The sequence below is a fragment of the Phalangium opilio genome, unplaced genomic scaffold, assembly GCF_054372755.1.
Source record: "Phalangium opilio isolate 3A_F unplaced genomic scaffold, DU_Popi_V2 ptg000003l_1, whole genome shotgun sequence".
Taxonomy (NCBI): domain Eukaryota; kingdom Metazoa; phylum Arthropoda; class Arachnida; order Opiliones; family Phalangiidae; genus Phalangium; species Phalangium opilio.
This window is the reverse complement of record NW_028324145.1, coordinates 6489985-6508209: the sequence shown is the minus strand read 5'-3', so window position 1 is coordinate 6508209 and position 18225 is coordinate 6489985. Positions and strand designations below refer to the sequence as shown.

Here is an 18225-nt window from a genome sequence, read left to right as displayed (position 1 = left end):
AACAAAATCAAGATCAAAACGCAGAAAATTTAGATTTAAAAATTGAAAAAATAGAAGGGAGGTACCACGTGCAATTTCCTTGGAAAACTGAAAAAGGGGTCTTACCCAACAACAAGGAGGTAGCTACAAAAAGGGCTATAGCTTTAAATAAAAGATTCATGAATGATCCCATATTGTTTTCGGACTATAAAAAAGTTATAGACGAGCAATTAAAACTAGGTATAATAGAAAAGGTCCCATTTCCAAGTATCGAAAAACCGGGCACTTATTATTTACCCCATCAAGCAGTAATAAGACCAGAAGTCAAAACAACAAAACTAAGAGTGGTCAACGATGGCTCCTCCCACGCAAAAGGGGTTCCGTCGTTGAACGACTGCCTAGACCCAGGCGAAAACTTAACTCCAGAATTGCTTCTATTATTAATTAGGTTCAGAAAACATTTAGTAGCGTTTATCGCTGACATTGAAAAGGCATTTTTAATGATAGCCTTACACGAGGAAGAAAGGGACTCGGTTAGATTTTTGTGGGTCGTACAGGATAGCACTGGAAAAATCCAAATGAACCAATTTATAGAGTTAAGATTTGCACGATTACCCTTTGGCATAACTTCTTCCCCCCACATTTTAACAGCTACAATTAAACATCACATTAAAAACACCCCCGACGCTGATCCTAAGGTAGTAAAAATGTTAGACAATGACCTATACGTCGATGACCTGACTAGTGGGGATGATAGTGTAGAGAAGGCTTTCAAATTATCTACAGGGGCTATGGACCTCATGTCAAAGGCTAGTATGCGCCTTCGTAAATGGCAAACAAATTCTATAGAATTAAGGAAAAAATGGGCAGATAGCGATCACAGAATGCTAGAAAATAATGACAAAAACGAAATAGCCTTATTTGAAGGAGGAACGGAGCCTGAAACTCTAAAGGTTCTGGGATTAAGATGGAACACGGGTACCGATACCTTTTCCTTTGACTTAACAAAAATATTTGAGTTAATTAAAACCGGAAAAATCTGTAAACGAGAAGTTTTAAGTACCGTAGCGCAAATTTTCGACCCTGTCGGCCTACTCTCGGCTTACACAATTAGAGCAAAAATGCTTTTGCAAGAACTATGGAAATTAAAATTAGGTTGGGATGAAGCCTTACCCCCAAACTTGGCTGAAGACTTCAGCAAATGGACTCTTGAATTGCCAAAATTACGTAATATCTCAATCCCAAGACATTATTACGGAGTTAGCCAGGACGATATTGTATCTCAAGAATTACATGGATTCTGCGATGCTAGTCAAGGGGCTTATGCTACGGTTATTTATGTAAGATTTGAATTAAAATCAGGAAAAGTTGGTACAGCATTAATCACTGCCAAGGCTAGGGTAGCCCCCCTAAAAGAATCAACACTAACACTACCTAGGCTGGAATTAATGGGATGCCTCTTAGGCGCTAGGTTAGTTAATTACGTCAAGGAGGAATTTAGCGATAAAAACACAACGATTTTCATGTGGACAGACTCCACAATAGCTTTACATTGGATAAAGGGAAAATCTGACACATGGAAACCTTTTGTGTCAAACCGTGTAAAAGAAATTCAAGAGTTATCCAAACCAAACAATTGGTCACATTGCCCCGGAGTTCAAAACCCGGCGGACCTACCCACTAGGGGAGTGACAGTGGAAAAATTGGCTCAAAGTGAAGTCTGGTGGGAAGGGCCACAATGGTTAAAGGAACCTAAATCAAATTGGCCCCAAGATAAAAATATAGAATTGGAATTTAGCCCAGAGTCCGTAGAACCAGAAAAAAGAAAAATTATTAACTTGACTATTAGATCTCAGGAGAAAGGAAATCTAAACAACTTAATTAACATAAATAATTATGGAACCATTTGCAAGCTATTACGGGTCACCGCATACCTCTACAGGGTATTAGAGCGCGCTAAGAACAAAATAAAAATTACAGGACCTATAACGGCCCAAGAAATGGCTAGAGCGGAAATTAACTGGATAAAACATATTCAAAAAAATGAATTTGGAATAGAATGGGCTGCTATCAAAAACGGTAATCCTATCCCCGAATCATCAAAATTAGTGTCTCTCAACCCTATACTCAATGGGGACGGATTAATTTGTGTGGGAGGCAGGCTAACGGAATCAAAAGTTCTAACCTATAGGGAACAACACCCTATAATCTTAAACAAAAATAGATTTACATCACTGATTATGGATAGATGTCATAGGTTAGTAATGCATAGTGGGGTCCAAAGTACCGTAACTCAAGCAAGGGAACAATACTGGATAATAGCCGCGCGACAGGTAGCGAAAACAACCATCAAAAACTGCGTAACATGCAAAAAAGATCTAGCTAAGGCTGGAAAAGCCCCAACTGCCCCTCTTCCCTCGGATAGGATTGAACAAACTCAAAGCTTTTCAGTAATATTCGTGGACTTTGCCGGTCCGCTTTACATAAGAAATAACACAAACAAAAACACTGAGAAAACCTACATATGCTTATTCACTTGCGCTGTAACTCGTGCTGTGCACCTTGAGCTAGTTCAAACATTAACAACTGAAGATTTCATAATGGCTTTTAAACGAATGATGGGAAGGAGGGGAATACCAGAAGTAATTTACTCTGACAACGCTCTAACCTTTAAAAAGGGTAGCCAAGACTTAAACCTTATTTGGGAAAAATTAAATGGAAAAGAGCTATTGGAATTTTTTAGTGCAAAAGGAATCACATGGAAATTCATAGTGGAAAGAGCGGCCTGGCATGGAGGCTATTGGGAAAGACTAGTTCGGTCAACAAAAACAATACTAAAAAAGGTTTTGGGAAAAGCCATGCTTAAATTTTCGGAAATGGAAACTATTCTGGTAGAGGCGGAAGCAGCTATAAATTCACGACCCTTAACCTACGTTTTTAACAACATTGATGAACCCTCCCCACTCACACCGGCGCACTTTTTAACCGGCAAAAGAATTACTTGTTTACCCCCTCAAAATTTAAAACTGGTCAAGGCTCCGGAAACTCAAAGAGAAATGGTTAAAAGAATTAGATATAGGGAACAATTGATAGAGACCTTCTGGAGAAGATGGAGGCACGAATATTTAATGGAATTGCGATCAGCGCACCACAATTGCGCTAAAAATAAACAAAGCGAGGTTAAGTTAGGCGATGTAATGTTGATTCACCAAGATAAAGTGCCAAAACACGTATGGAAACTAGGTGTTGTAACGGAAATTAAATTAGGCAGAGATAATAAAATCAGATCTTGCGAACTTCGCACAAGTAATGGAAATACAATTAGACGTCCTATACAATTGTTGTATAACTTAGAGATAAATTAAAAAAAAAAGGAGAAAATAAAATGTTATTTAGTAATATTAGTCAATATTACGCGGGGAGTGTTAATTATTTTCTTAACTAAATTGATTTTGTTACTCAATTTCTTACTTATAAAATTTGTTAATTAATTTCTTACTTATAAAATTTGTTAATTAATTTCTTACTTATTAAAATTGCTACTTAAATTGTTACTAAAAAGTTGTTGTATAAAATAGAAATTGCAAAAAAAACCCTAAAAAAAAATATCAGTACAAAAAAGAAAAAATATAAATTCTAAGAATGTTAAAATGGAAAACTTTGTAAAGAAAAGGGTAAAGCCCCAGGGTGAGCAGTAGGATAACATGTTTTCAACTCAATCGATAATCCTACTGTTCGAACCCTGTCGTGGAAAATCCCCACCCTTTTCTAACCCCAAAATCGTCAACTGTACACACCTTGAAATTTTTGTAAAAAATAAATCACTTCTTCACTTTCTTTTACTAAGGAAGGATCTCCAGTCTCTCTCCGATATACTAATGTAAGTTCATGGGCTATTTTTCAGTCGGTAGTCTATGCCTTAAATAAAGCTCTCCCAAACCAAACAAAATTTAACTTAAAATAAAATCGGCAACTAACTTAGTAAGGATTTACTATAATTACCATTAACGTGTAGACTTTAAAGTTTGGAGGCGAGAGGTGCGATGGAGTAGAAATCTCTATACGTATAACGAACCCTCATGCAGCACCCTAATCTACGGCAACGAAGTCTTCCCAGCATCCCCAGTGCCGCTTTGGTAGAGTCTGACAGTACGAAAACGTCGACAATTCAAACTGTGTCTTAAAAATATAACCTAATTCACGGGAACTACAGCTTCTATTTTTAAACGGAGCTAGGGGGCAGCACTTAACAACCATCCATCAAAGATAGAGGCGTGCGAAAGGTACTTCAGGAGACCTTCATTGCCGCACATTTCTACTCTATCTCACGTCTCTCCTCCAAGTTTAAAGATTATCTTCTAAAACAAAAGCCCCAAGCCTTGGTCGAGGAATTTAATTCTTTGAAAATGGCTCGATAAATTTTCGCGTTCAATTCACATTTTACAAAATGCTTGTAGGTCAAAGATTAAGGGAGGGGGAGGGGTGTTTTGGAAAATGTCTTCCTGGTTTTATTGAAGTTAAGAATGAATATTAGACCTAAAATAGATCTAGGTCTAAATGGAAGGATTGTTTCGCGACTGAAGCATAAAACAAAAATTGCATTTTTAAGGCTAAGTCGTTAAAGATTGCAAATGGAACTCACCATAGAAAAGTTTTGAGAGTTCGGCCTTTTCCTGTACTCTATTTGTAATAATCCTTGTAAAGGTTCTTGTAAATGGTGAGGAACACGGTCCAAAATCTCGTGGAGATTATGTTCTAGCTGTAAGATGGTTTTTTTTTTAAATTACCCAAAATTGTATTTTCTTCTTCTCTTTTAAAGAGAGAAGACCATCAACAAAAGGAAAATAATAGATTAATAGGTACCAGTTCCATTTGGCGCTGGTAAAGGCCGGTACTGAGATTAGCTTCGATAAGTGACCTTCCACCGTTGAAGAGTGTGCAGATAAGGAGGCCCAAGGAGAACATGTCGCTTAAAGGGGAACAGGTCGAATGAGCTTGAACTTCCGGGGGTGTGTAGTCCAAGTCTGGTTGACCCATTTTAGGGAGTTTCGTCGTGAAGGAATGGCAAGGCACGGAACTCTGCAATAAATATTGTGATATTCCTGAAGCAGCCTTGAACACTTTGTGCACCTTAAAACTTAATTTCATCTACTCCCACCAAGAGAAGTAGAAAAAAGGCAAAAGTTCATCGATAAAAATCAAAAGTATACTGATCGTCCACAGTTCCTAGACTTCGGCTGTAGATGCCATAAAAATAAAATGAGAAGCGAAGGACACTTCTCTCAACCCCTACACGAACCAACCAATCGGCGAAGAACTTCTTTAAGGTCAAAGGCTTATAGAAAATAGTACTATATAGTGGCGACCCAAACGTTAATTCTCGGTACTATTATATTAAGCCTACTCACGCGTGTTCCTTGTGCTACGGTCATAAAGGTAATCGTATTCAGAGGGGTCGCCACTATTCTGTTGGTAAAGGGGGGAGGGTCTCTCATATTACATCGCGAGAAGGAAAATGAAGTATATACTTTTTGTTTTTATCAATGAACCTTTGCTTCTAGTAAGAGAGTGAGACGACAAAAGAAGTGTTTAAAAGGTACGCACCATGAGATCGCTGTCGTTACACCGTTCAGTAAACTCTAAACCAGCGAGTTTCCAAGTTCCTCTCTTATTGATGATGACGGATTGGGGTGATATGTTACGGTGAATTAAACGACAGGAATAATGCAAAAATGAAAGAGCCTCGGTCAACTAAAAAAAATTTAGAAAGAAAACAAAAATCATATATTTCATATATGTAACAAGGATACGCGTAAACAAATTCGCAACTTCCACAACTACTAGGTAAACGAACACGACACAGTAAGGGGATTAGAAAACGCTCAACGGGGGTGGTGGGAAGGTAGAAGTATCTTGGTATGTATAACATTATAAACGTAGAAACTTCCTAAGGTTCCCAGCTCCCCTTTCCTTAGTTTCATTAAGTCTTGCAAAACCCGCCTAGCTATATACACACACCCAATTTGTATCACCGTATGACGTCATTGAAAAGACGTACGAGGGTGGGGGGAACTTCACTATATCGTTCCTTAATTACTAATATTGGGTACATGACGCGCGGCCTAGGAGAGACCGGGGATTATGTCGATTTCATTAGGTAACGATGAAACAAGACACGACGAACGCTTATGCTAAATAGACCATTTCGACGTATCAAACGGGTGGATGTTGATGCGTTGTCTTTATGCGCACGCGTCTAAAACGTCATGGAAAGCACAGTTTTATCCACCTTCTTATAGTTACATCGAAATGGTCTATGGAAACAACAGTTTTGAGTTACTTCCCGCATAGAGGATTTACAATAGAGGAGTAAACAGTTCTCGTTAAATTTTACGGAGCTACTTCCGGTACTCGGTTTCTTGGTAGTCTAAATATCACTCTCCATCTCCATAGAGAAAGTTGACGACATTTTTTAACCAATAATGATAAGCCTTGTACAGAAGGCAATAACCCAATGGGAAAAAAACCGGACATCAATGGTAACAATTGTGTTTGTGAAGGCTAAAGTGTCTACTCCTCTACAGTATATCCTCTATGCTTCCAGCATTTTCATACAAGTGAAAGCCTCGAGACAACAAAGCTTTGACGTCTCATCGTAATGGTCTATCTGTTACCGGCCCTATTTGTAACTAACTTAGAAGACTGTTTACGGTTCCTGCAACAAGAATGGTCTTCGGACGTAGTCATACAATGGGATTATAGTTGAATACATTTTGTAGTAGCACCTTCCAAACTCTTAGTAAGGTTAATGGTTGTTTCTACTGAATTCCGAGGTTAAGATTGGGATGGAATTGGATATGCAAAGATAACTATAAGCCTCGCTACGACGTACGTAGCTAGTTTCTCTAGGGTTTTGGGAAAATCTCGGATTTTAGTATTGAAGACGTGGGGGTTATGTTATGTAGCCCGGGATGAACAGTAAAGGGTATTATAAATTTAATTTGCATATTACGTAGCGTTTTAAAATTCGATTTTAGAAAATTACCAGGAATTCATACGACATATCCAATTCATTTATTCATTATAACAAGAATTTAAAAAATCCGTAATTATTGTAATATACAAAGTTGTGTAATTAATTTTGGCTACAATTGGGTCAATTTCGTTAATGTAATTTTAAGATTTCATTAAAGAGAGTATAGCGTTCAAGAAAGTTACCACAAAACGTCTAATGGCAATGGTTAGCACCAGGAGAATTATGAAGAGTTTAAAATTAAGCAAGGCTTAAACACTAAGCCTAATTCGATACGCACGTGGGATAATTTTTCCCCTAACCTTAGTATGACTACTTTAAATTTAAGCCTTGTTTAAGAACAAAAGAAACGAAATTAAACGCTAAGCCTAACACAGCACGTGAGATAATGTTTCCCGCCTTTAAATGTTCTTTAAAAATCAAAGAAGTCCCTGGGCAAACAAGTGTAACATTTTTGAACTCTTTGAAGGAAGACCAAGGAATTTAAAGTTAAAACTACTTACTTGCAAAAGACCGTATTTGATTTCTATGTCCATGAAGGTGTAATCCTTGATTTCCGGTGGTAGATTTTGAGGCAATCTCTCTTCGAGACAGCCCAGTATATTGGCTAAAGAACACATCACCGGTTCAGTCGCGAACGCCAGACTTTCGCTACACGAGTACATCAAGGAAAAATACAGTCATTAGCCTAATCCGGAAGATTGCCTCGACTCGCGAACAATAAAAAGTCGGGATTAGCAACGGACAAAGAATAGGAGAGAAAGAAGAACTACTGAACGCTTATCTGAGAGCCGAGCGATGATAGTTTAGTCTTAAACACGTACCCCGAGTCCTCGATGGGGTGATAAAGGGTGAGCAATTTAGGGTGCTTGAAACGATCCAGTTGACGGACGCTGAAACGAAGAATTTCAGCTATTGTCTCTTTCCGTTTTGGTTTGTGCAGTTTTTCCGCCACACGCTTGTCGAAGAAGAATACCGAAGCTTCCTGCAACATATTTCAAGGCAAACATAAAAAATTAACAATAAAACTTAAAAAAAAAAAAAAAACACGCACGGTTTTGTTTTAGAGAATTAAACTTTCCTTAAAATGCATTGCATTTCATATCTACAGATCGAGACACTAAACACTAACCCATATGAAATATCTACCGGATATGGCTGGCGACTTGTTAGGCCTATTTACATGGAAAAATTGGTCGCACACAGTACACAGCAGGGCTACCTAGCTTGGGAACGACTGAAAAATTCCCTAATTATAATTAAACGAAGACCACGATTTTATAAGCAAGGTTAACTGATTTAACTGTAAAATCTGGTTTAAGACAATTTAAATTACATTTGCAGCCTTTACTTGGCTATAAATTAGCTATCATAGGTTGAATGTACTGCAATTTGTAGAGAGCTAAAAGCTTGCGACCGTTTGGGTCCACGTACAACTTGAAACTAAAAACCATGTTTTTTACAAAACTTCCGATAACTTTTTTACTCGTGAACTTCTGACGTTGGTATAGAAAATTAGAGATAGATAAGCTTTTTTCCCTATTAAAAAATAATAACCAAGTTAACTAGCATAGATTAGCTTTTTAAATTTAGTTTTTTCGTATATTTTTATATTTGATCGTCTTATAAATATTAAAATATAGTTTTTAGAGCTTAGCTAGCAAATTTTAGATTTAAATTTAGAGTACTTTTTAAAATAAAGGAGAATGACAAAATTTCTACATCTTTTAAGTATCTCATAAAATGCGAGAAGCTTCAAAATTTGAATTGACAAGCTTTTAGATTTTAGGAACGCTATTTTTATCCCCTAGAAATAAATGCCTATATTTTTGAAGCAGGAATACATACAGCTACTAGGAATCATTGTGCCCCCATATCCCATGTTAATCTCTATGTGAGCTTTGTGGGCCGGGCTTGAGAACTTACTTTCCGTCACGCCTCATAATTCTGATGGCATCTTTCTAACTGTGTTTTATTGGTTGGTAGCAACGCAAGGTTCAACGCGCAACGAGATAGATTATTCGCGAGGTAAAATTAGAAATACATAATGATTAGTCTATAGCTCTTCCCACAAAATCCACCTAGATACCTCGAGAAAATGATTACACCAAGAAGTGATATCTAGTTTATTAGGGAGAAGGTATAAATTTGCCACATTTCCAGCTTTATCTCCAGTCCAAACGTAGGTCCTTAGTTAATCCCCGCCTCTAAATTACAACCAGCATCTCATTGGTCCTTGAAAACTCACGTCAGCGCGGCGCAAATAACGAAAATTACATATTTTCCGACTGAGGAGAGGCGAAATAGCCCGCCCTCCTTTTACGTCCCCCCCCTGTATTTTGAAAGGGGGACTGGGACTATGGCGCGAATACTTAGGCATCTTATACCTTCTCCCTAATAAACTAGATATCACTTATTGGTTACACAATGATTCCTATTGGCTATATGTATTCGTCTTTGAAGTGATAAATAAATATTCAATTTTAAAACCACTTATTCATAATATAAAAAATGAAATACGATTGAAGTCTTGCCTAATAAAAAAATATTGCTAATATGGAAGGGCTTTTTTAATTTTACACGTAATTTTAATTACGGTAAAATTTAAGAAACTTAATTTTACACGTAATTTTAATTACGGTAAAATTTAAGAAACGGCACCAAAACCCCTGTCCCTGTCCCTGTCCCTGTGCCGGACGCGTCCGCGAAACGAACGCTTACGATAAGAGAGGGAAACCGGTCGCGTCCGCGAAACGTACGCTTACGATGAGAGAGAGAGATCGCTAGCGTACGCGGTGGCGATACGAAGCTCCGCGTAGAGAGAGAACTGCCTGCCTGCTATATTAGTGAGAGGGGGAAGAGGGAGAGGGGGCATCCCGCTCGGAGAGAGAGGAAAGAAAGGTAGTTTAAATCTCGCGGGCTTTTTTGAGTGAAGGGAAACAAGATGATAATTTTCGTGCACTACTGCACTTTGTGCGCGTGATACATCAGAGATTATGCTGGATGGTTAGGTTAGGTTTCGTAAAATAGAGGGGACGCTTTACGGTCATAGTGATTTCTGGTTTAGGGGATCCAGGATTTTGTTTAAATACATTATTTGATTCGTATGGTTTTTAAAAATTATACTTTAGTGGGGTGCACAATTTAGTTTCATTAATATTATTTGAAATGTGACGTTATTAGAAATTAAAGGGATACACGATTGTGTTTCAGAAATGTTTTTAGTTGTCAACTATACGGGGGGTCACGTGAGCCGTGTAAAATTACTATTAAGGCCCAGCCCTTGGGCCATCTTGTTTAATAGACGTTAGACATCAAATCTAATTTCTAAAGTTAATTAATACGGTCTTAATAAATTATTAAAGCGTAAAATTAACTTTACTAAGTTTGTTTTCACCTATAAAAATATCTAGGCCTACTTTTAATTAAAAATTCGCGAAATATGGATTTTTGTATATAAACCATTTCATCTGTACCTTAACCTTGCCTTTGAAAAGCGGGGCGAGTTCACGCTTAAGTTTTCAATCGGATTGGCCTATACGAAATCAGGTAAAGAAAAACCTAGCCTTCCTCCGTATTCATCAGCATAAACTGAACAAAGTTTAATCGATTTGTCAAAGAAAGCGGGGTATACGTGAGAAAGGCAAGAGTCCAGGAAATGACTAATTTTTCATCTTCCGCAAATTAGAGAGTGGTGCGAGAACCGAATTCCTCGCCCCCCCCCCTCTTCCTCGCTCAGGGCAGCTCCGGGACGCACTGGTGCACCCCCTTAGTAATTAACTTGAGCGGGAATACATTAGTTAGGAGACTCTACCCTCTACCGAGGAAACCCTCGGGGATCTTGGCCCACCCCATCACATCCCATCCCGAAATCTGGTACCTATTTTCAGGAGAATGAAGTCATTTGTCAGAAGAGTGTGTCCAACTCTAGGTTAAAGGGATAGTTAGTTTAATTTGGACTGCCGTAATATTATGTCTGTTTAAATACTTAAAAATTAGATTTAATTGATCCTAATAAGTTAATTTTGTTATTAGACCCTCTCCTAAAGGGCCGGAAAAAAGCACAGGACACTGGACATTGTCCAATAATTTTTTTAAAATGCCCCATAATTTGTTTTTAAATTAAGGGGGTCACTGGACACTTGACCAATAAATTTTTCCAAAGTTTTAATAGCTTGACTATGAAGATACTTTTGCACAGTCTACTGGACATTGTCCAATATTTTTTTTAACTGGACACTTGACCAATAAATTTTTCCGAAGTTTTAATTGCTTGACTATGAAGATGCGAGACTATTTTTGCACAGTTCAGTGGACAATGTCCTATAACTTTTCCAGTCAAAGGGGAGTCACTGGACACATGTCCCATGAAATGCTTTTCTTACTTCCGGTCCTGAAGGGGAGAGGGAACTATCGTCTGCTTGATGTAGGGTTCAGGAGGAACGTTGATTGGTTTGTGGATGCAAAGACCATAGATAGGGCCAGTTACCAGTCCATCATATTTGATCATTATTGTTTGAAGCTATTTCTAACGTCTTCGTTGCACAGATACCAATCAAGGTTCCATCTTTAAGGGCAAGTTTAATTGAACATACACTTTTTAAATTCATTTTAATGAGGTAGGGTGTATTTTTCTCTTTAAAAATAAGACAAGTGTCATCAAATGTCACCAATTATATTCTACTAACCCTTTAAGGTAATCGTTAATCTCTCAAGAAAGATGATGGTTAAAATGTTCATGCGAGAATTTACTAAATTGTTGCATCCCGTGACGCTGCATAATCGCTATTCCCTAGTTAACAAGTTATTTTCAAAACAATGCCAAATACTGCTTGGCAAACGTCAGATATCCTGAAAAATGATTCAACGAATCGCTGCGAAGCTAAGATTAATGCGTTTTATAGGTGAACGCCGCCAAAAACGTTCCCAAAAAAATTAAGCTATTTTTCATTAAAACTAATGAATTGTTTCAGGAAATGAGGTGTGAGCAGAAAGGTTATAATTTGTCGTATTTCTTTCAGCTTAACTTGTGAGCTACATAAGCCTAACCATCCCTGGCCTAACTATCAAAAATATCCAGGCTTTGTCACTGATAGTTGCAACAAATTGAAATTTAAACATAAACATAAGATAATCGTTCACCTTCGTCTCAACCATGAGCAGAAATCAACCAAACCACTTCTAAGGAACCTTTCCCCTATTGTCACTGATATCAACAATGCAGTTTGGCTAATCATACTCATAAATTAACTAATTGTGACTGCGCATAACGAAGCAACAAATCAATTTCTAAAACATGTATATATATCCATAATTCCAACATAAATTTCATAGTAAATTCAGGAAACTTTATAAATTGAAATTTGCTACATTCCTTCTAAAACCGCAACCGATAACTTTGAAATATCGATTCAAATAAATTCTATAAAAAGAGAGGTATTACCAAATCAATCTAAAAATAAGCCCCGATGATTTTATTTTTATTTTGTATCTATATATTTTTTATATGTAAAGATAATTTTCTCTAAAACCCAACACACCGTTAATAATAAATATATTTTCGATAGAATTTTGGCCAGAAAAAAATAAATAGAAATAGATACAGCATCCAATATTAGTTTCCTATAGAAATATGGACGCTCAATCTAAGTAACTGCCTTATCTGTATTATGTAAAGTTTATTTTTCTACGTTGGAAAAAAAATAAAAACTCGCGATCCAAAAATCACGTGCAGAGAAAAAGTTTAGATAAACCGAAAAAAAGGGGAATAAAAAAAAGTTTAATATTGGGCATCCACTTTCCCGCCAAAATGTATATCTATAAATAACGCCATCATTTTCCCGCCTAAAATGTGTATGATAATAATAATAAAGGATTCTTTAGAAGAAGTCAATATTTCACAAAGTTACTAATCTTTTCTTACAGATTTTAGAAGCTATTTTGAAATTGAAAGAGTGTAGTAGAAAAGCTACCATGTAGGGGTAAACTAAGCCATGTACTTTCAACGAGCGCCTGTAGGACTGTTTACCAAGTTGTACATAAACATTCAGGGAAAAGCACTCAAATAGACTGAGAAAGAGATCCAAACAGTATTTGTAGTTAAAATAAATGTATATTTTGTGGTTAAATATATATATATAGAGGTTAAGCTACTTTGAGGCTAAGCCTAACGTACATTTTGTTGCTAAGCCTAAGGTAAATTTTGTTGCTTAGACGGTACTTGATTAATTAACACGAAACTTTCGTATTAAAACTAGGCCATAGATGAAATAAATTTAATTTTCCAACGAAAGTTCATAACTTCAAAAACTTATTTCAACTTTAAAAATTACTCACACCCATTCTAATAATAAGCTGAGCCGTGTTAGGCCTAAAGCTTTAATGCAACTACAGAATAGGAGACAGTAGAGTAGAAGCAGTACAGTGCAAGCCGTGTAAAATCCCGAGGGCCATTAAAAACTTTGGCCCTAAAGTAATCAATACGCATTAGACTGAAGAACAATTTATTCCAATAAAGAGCCACCAGACGGCTCTATAACACACTAAGCCTTGGCACAGAAATAGGCCTATTCTAGTAACGGTATAAAATGGCGGATAGCCTCACAAATATCTGGTGTTTTTATGCAAACAAAGGTGAGATAAGAACCGATTGAAATTCATCTTTTTTAACGATAATTGCATATAGCCAAGGCTTAACTTTTCTAGTGGCAAGTCGCTAATTGAACACACAAATCGAAACGAACTTTGTTCCGTAAAAGATCACGTATAGAGAAGGATAGAATCAGAAGAAAATAGGGGAAGTGGGTAGCTTGGGCAACTTCGCGAGGCGTCCCGTTTACGGATTTTTCGCGCCATTTCCCTCCCCGTGGGGGTGAAGAGAGATAGGATTTTTACGCGCATTAACACACGAATGACGTGTTTCTGTGGACAGTACGGTCCTACGCCTTTCAACTGACTAGAGGCGTCTGCTAGAGGCAGTGAGGCACTCAGGCAGAATGGCAGAGGCTGGAATCGAGTGGTAAATTCTAAATTCATAACTTATTTTAAAATATGTCTTTATTTTTAAATACAATTGTATTTCTAAGTTCCAGGGAAAAAATTAACTTGTCCGAAGTTTTAAACTGTGATAGGGAAGAGTTCAAAGTAATAAAGTTGTATCCAAGTTGTTGTAGTTTGATTTTTAACATGAGGATTGGTTTGGGTAGATCTTACTTTTCCTTTCAACACAGCCTGAGTTTTCTTATCGGTAGTTTCCTTGTACGTTAAATCACACTGTGTACTCTTAACGACATTCATTTTATTAAATAACCGAATTTTCGTCCTTAATTAAACCAATATCCGCATTAACCCGTTGCCTGACGTAACCCTAACTCTGAAGCACAGCAGAAATATAAGCAGACTACACAAGTTAGTTCCACAGTTCGCTACATGGTGGCGTTCGCAATGAAATCTGGTACTATTTTATGCTTCGCGCCGATTGGCCAGATTCAAATTTTAAGGGTGGTAGGGGAATCGACCATTGTAAGTGAGAATCACTGGACGACTTGTATGGCTCAAGGCTACGGCTACCCACTTCCCCTATTTTCTTCTGATAGAATGCATTACTATTAATTTCCACAGAACACTAAGAAACCTTCCAAAGCACTTTGGGATCACGAGAGATAAAATCTATTCCGCATTCCTCGAGGAATCCCGGGATTCTAGAGGTACTTTAAGGTATATTGAATATATACTTAACCAAATAAATCAAGAAACGCCCAAGATAGCTTCATACATGCATAAATTCCGATTGCTAAAGGGAGTAAAACCTATGAGATTGACCACCATGCCCCAACCCAAACAAGAAGCGATATCTAGTTTACTAGGGGGAAGGTGTAAGATGCCTAAGTATTCGCGCGCCATAGTCCTAGTCCCCCTTTCAAATTATAAGGAGGACGTAAAAGGAGGCCGGGCTATTTCGCCTCAGTCCTCAGTCGGAAAATACGTAATTTTCGTCATTCGCGTCGCGCTGACGTGAGTTTTCAAGAACCAATGAGATGCTGGTTGTAATTTAGAGGCGGGGATTAACTCCGGACCTACGTTTGGACTGGAGATAAAGCTGGAAATGTGGCGAATTTATACCTTCTCCCTAGTAAACTATATCGCTTCTTGCCACAAATAAATATCAGGATTAAATATCGAGTACGAAATTAATTTAGTAAGAGCATGGTTTGTGTTTCAAGACTACGATTTTCATATACTAGCTAATGCACGCAGGAAAAAACAACAAAAACCAACCTCTCTGTGTTTCAAAAGTAGCTCAAAACAGGGATTCAGAAAAATATTTAACCATAAGTTTAAGATATGTTCCATAAATATGACACTACCTATGCTTTACGAGAATCTATGACTACGTCACTTATAAAAACCTCTCAGTAACCAGTGACAATCTTATGGAACATATCTAATGAACTTATGATTAAACACATATTATACGAAAATTCATAGGCTCCGCCTAAAGCCCTCGACCAAAGATGTTACACACTAGGGCTTCAAAGTTACACTAGTCCACCAAATTTAGTCCGTATTGTTTGAAACCACATGATCTAACGTCTTTTTTGTCCACATGTCAATCAATGACCCGTCTTAAAACAACAAGGTGGTCAAGGATCAGGCTCTATTTTGACCCCCGACTTTTAAAAAGAGACTATTAAAAAGTGGGGTATTTTGTGACTGAGTACTTTTTATCGTAAAACATGTTTGACAAACAACTTTTTAAGGAGTTTTAAACACATCTTGATGTCTTAAAAAGTACACTTCTTTGTTAAAGGAAGATGTCAAGAAAGTCGTAGCCTGGGTGACTTTCAGAAATCTCTACACAAACCTTGGTAAGAACAAGAATACATACAGCCAATAGGAATCATTGTGTACGTGCCATTTTCTCAACGTATCTAGTGGGATTTTAAGGGAAGAGCTAGACTAAATCATAATGTGTGACGAATTTTGCCTGCGCGCGCCAGACCTGCGTTGCTACCAACCAACCAACTTCTCAAGCCCGGCCCACTAAACCCGAATTCATAGAAATTAACATGGGTCATATGGGGGCGCAATAATTCCAATTAACTGTATGTATTCCTGGTAAGAAACATAAGAAATGATGTCAAGATTTATCAATAAGGGTTTCATTCGCTTTCGGATAAAGGTAAGATTATTCCATCTTTTTCGAAAGGAAGGAAGAACTAAGGTAATTTCCCAATGCAAAGTTTATTGGGGAAAGGTGGTTCGGAGCTATGACGTCAATGGAACGTTTCCAAGCGTATTAAGGATTATGTCGGGATCGGGGGCTTGGGGAGGGAATAAAAAAAAAGAAGAACATTGTCATCGACTCATCGTTCTGATGATTAATAATGCGTATTCGTGGCTGGTTCTCGCTATTCTTGGGTCGTCGCAACGTACGTACGTACGTAAGTCGAGACACTTATTTACAAACCCCCGGATAATTTTTTCCATCCCCTCATTTTTGGGGGAGTGATATTGATTGCAAAAGTGTTTTATCTCCCTCAATATCTGGTTACAAACCGAGAGAGACCCGGAGAAGTTGGATCTGGTCAAATAGAGCTATTTCAGAAACCTTAGTGTAACGTCTCCCACGCTATTTGCCCATAGAACCTAAGAGGAGCCAAACATGGCCACCCACTGCCAAATCTTGTGACGTTTTATCTAGGCACTGACGTCACAGTACAGGAGGAAGCCCTCCTACCTAACGTCATACCCGTGGTTACCCAATCAGCTATACTCCCCCACTAGGTATCCACTGAACAAAATCCCCAACCATGTAGATATAAAAAGGAGGAGCCTTTTTCAAGACCAGCCCTTTTGCTGTTTCCCCTATATTAACGAAAATTTAAAATTTTGAAGAAGGGTGATTACAATGTTGGGTTCAGTGAGACTGAACTAACGAATCTACGGGGTCAATGGACATCAGTAAAGGGAGTCTGTAAAGGCATCAGCGGGTTGGTAAAAGTTATTTGAAATGCGTCACAGACACATGACCGAGGGAGGCGTGCTTTACAGAAAATTAAATTAGTTCGACTTATTTCAAAAACTAGCACTTCGGGGAAATGGCGCTGCAATCTGGCCAAAAACCAGTACTGGGTGTCCAGTCCCACTCCGTGTAGAGCCTTTGTATGTTGGCGTCACGTGGTGCCTGTGACGTGTTTAAATTAATTAACACCCATCCGCCGATGCCATCGTTGCAGTCACTTTAATAGCGACTTGGCAATTCGGGCTTAACTCCGCCCCCAGCATCATTATGGTATGAAAGTTATATAAGCTCCTCCTCCTGCGATACTTTCTAGCACCAGTGGAAGGTAGCGTGACGTTGCATGACGTAGTACTCCCAAGTCCCTATACCTTATGATTTTCTCACGGTCCCTGTCCCTGTCCTCCCTTACGACATTTTTTATTGAAAAAGATGATTACGACTGTTTTCCTCTGAAAAAATTTAAGTGTAGCCTTTGTCTCTGTTGGACGTCGTTTTTCACGCCAGGAAACATTTTTATCGATTTCATCGATTATAATCTTTTTCGTTCTAGGTTTAGGCTTAGCGAAGAGTTAAGGAAAGAAGGTGAAGGGGAGGATAGGCAATAGAACATGTGGAATTCATCTAGCGTCAAATGAAATATAATCAGGAAAAGAGTGGGGAGACTCTAACTTCCTTTTCTACTTGGTTCCAAGTTCCTTTTTCCTATTCCAAACAAGCCCCCTTAATTTATTCTGGCTTCTCTCAGGTGCGTGTGAACGTATCCTTAGTTATAGAAAGAAATTCCCCTGTAATGAATGCTTTCATATTTCTAAGTCATTAGTGACTAACCATCAAAGTCACACCAAACCGTTTATACATAGAGGGCGTTTTAGAATTAAGGGGTAGTGTTATTTGGGCGATTTCGAGACGAAAATGGAACTTCTATTTCCATGACATTTTCCCCTAATGGACACAGTTTTCAAGTTAAGATTGGAGTATTTTACGGATTATCCCTTAGATTTAATTAAGAAACTGAAAGACAATGGTTTCTATAGTGTGTCAAACGAAAGAAGAGCCCTGAGAAATTTGTCCAAATTGGTGTCGCCACCATCGACCCCATAGTACTTTATCAACTTGTTTTGTCTTGTCAATAGTCGGCTGTAATATAGTCTGCTATAAACAGATAGGCTTAATCGCAATAGAACCAATA

General features: G+C 37.9%; 1 protein-coding gene and 1 long non-coding RNA gene across 3 annotated transcripts in view; one reads left to right on the top strand and one right to left on the bottom strand.

Moving 5' to 3' along the window:
- Positions 1 to 18225, bottom strand: part of bma (SCY1-like protein bma) — a 150479-nt gene that overhangs the window by 20650 nt on the left and 111604 nt on the right. For both annotated transcript variants that reach the window (XM_089838711.1, XM_089838706.1), the window contains exons 4-8: positions 7837 to 7997; positions 7516 to 7663; positions 5584 to 5730; positions 4843 to 5058; positions 4622 to 4738 (exon numbers count right to left, since the gene is read on the bottom strand). In XM_089838711.1, the coding sequence (XP_089694837.1) occupies positions 4622 to 4738; positions 4843 to 5058; positions 5584 to 5730; positions 7516 to 7663; positions 7837 to 7997 (789 nt within the window). The remainder of the gene's footprint in view (positions 1 to 4621; positions 4739 to 4842; positions 5059 to 5583; positions 5731 to 7515; positions 7664 to 7836; positions 7998 to 18225) is intronic.
- Positions 13901 to 14603, top strand: LOC149717379 (uncharacterized). The gene is made up of 2 exons (XR_016365590.1): positions 13901 to 14030; positions 14098 to 14603. It is a non-coding gene; the product is annotated as an uncharacterized LOC149717379 (long non-coding RNA).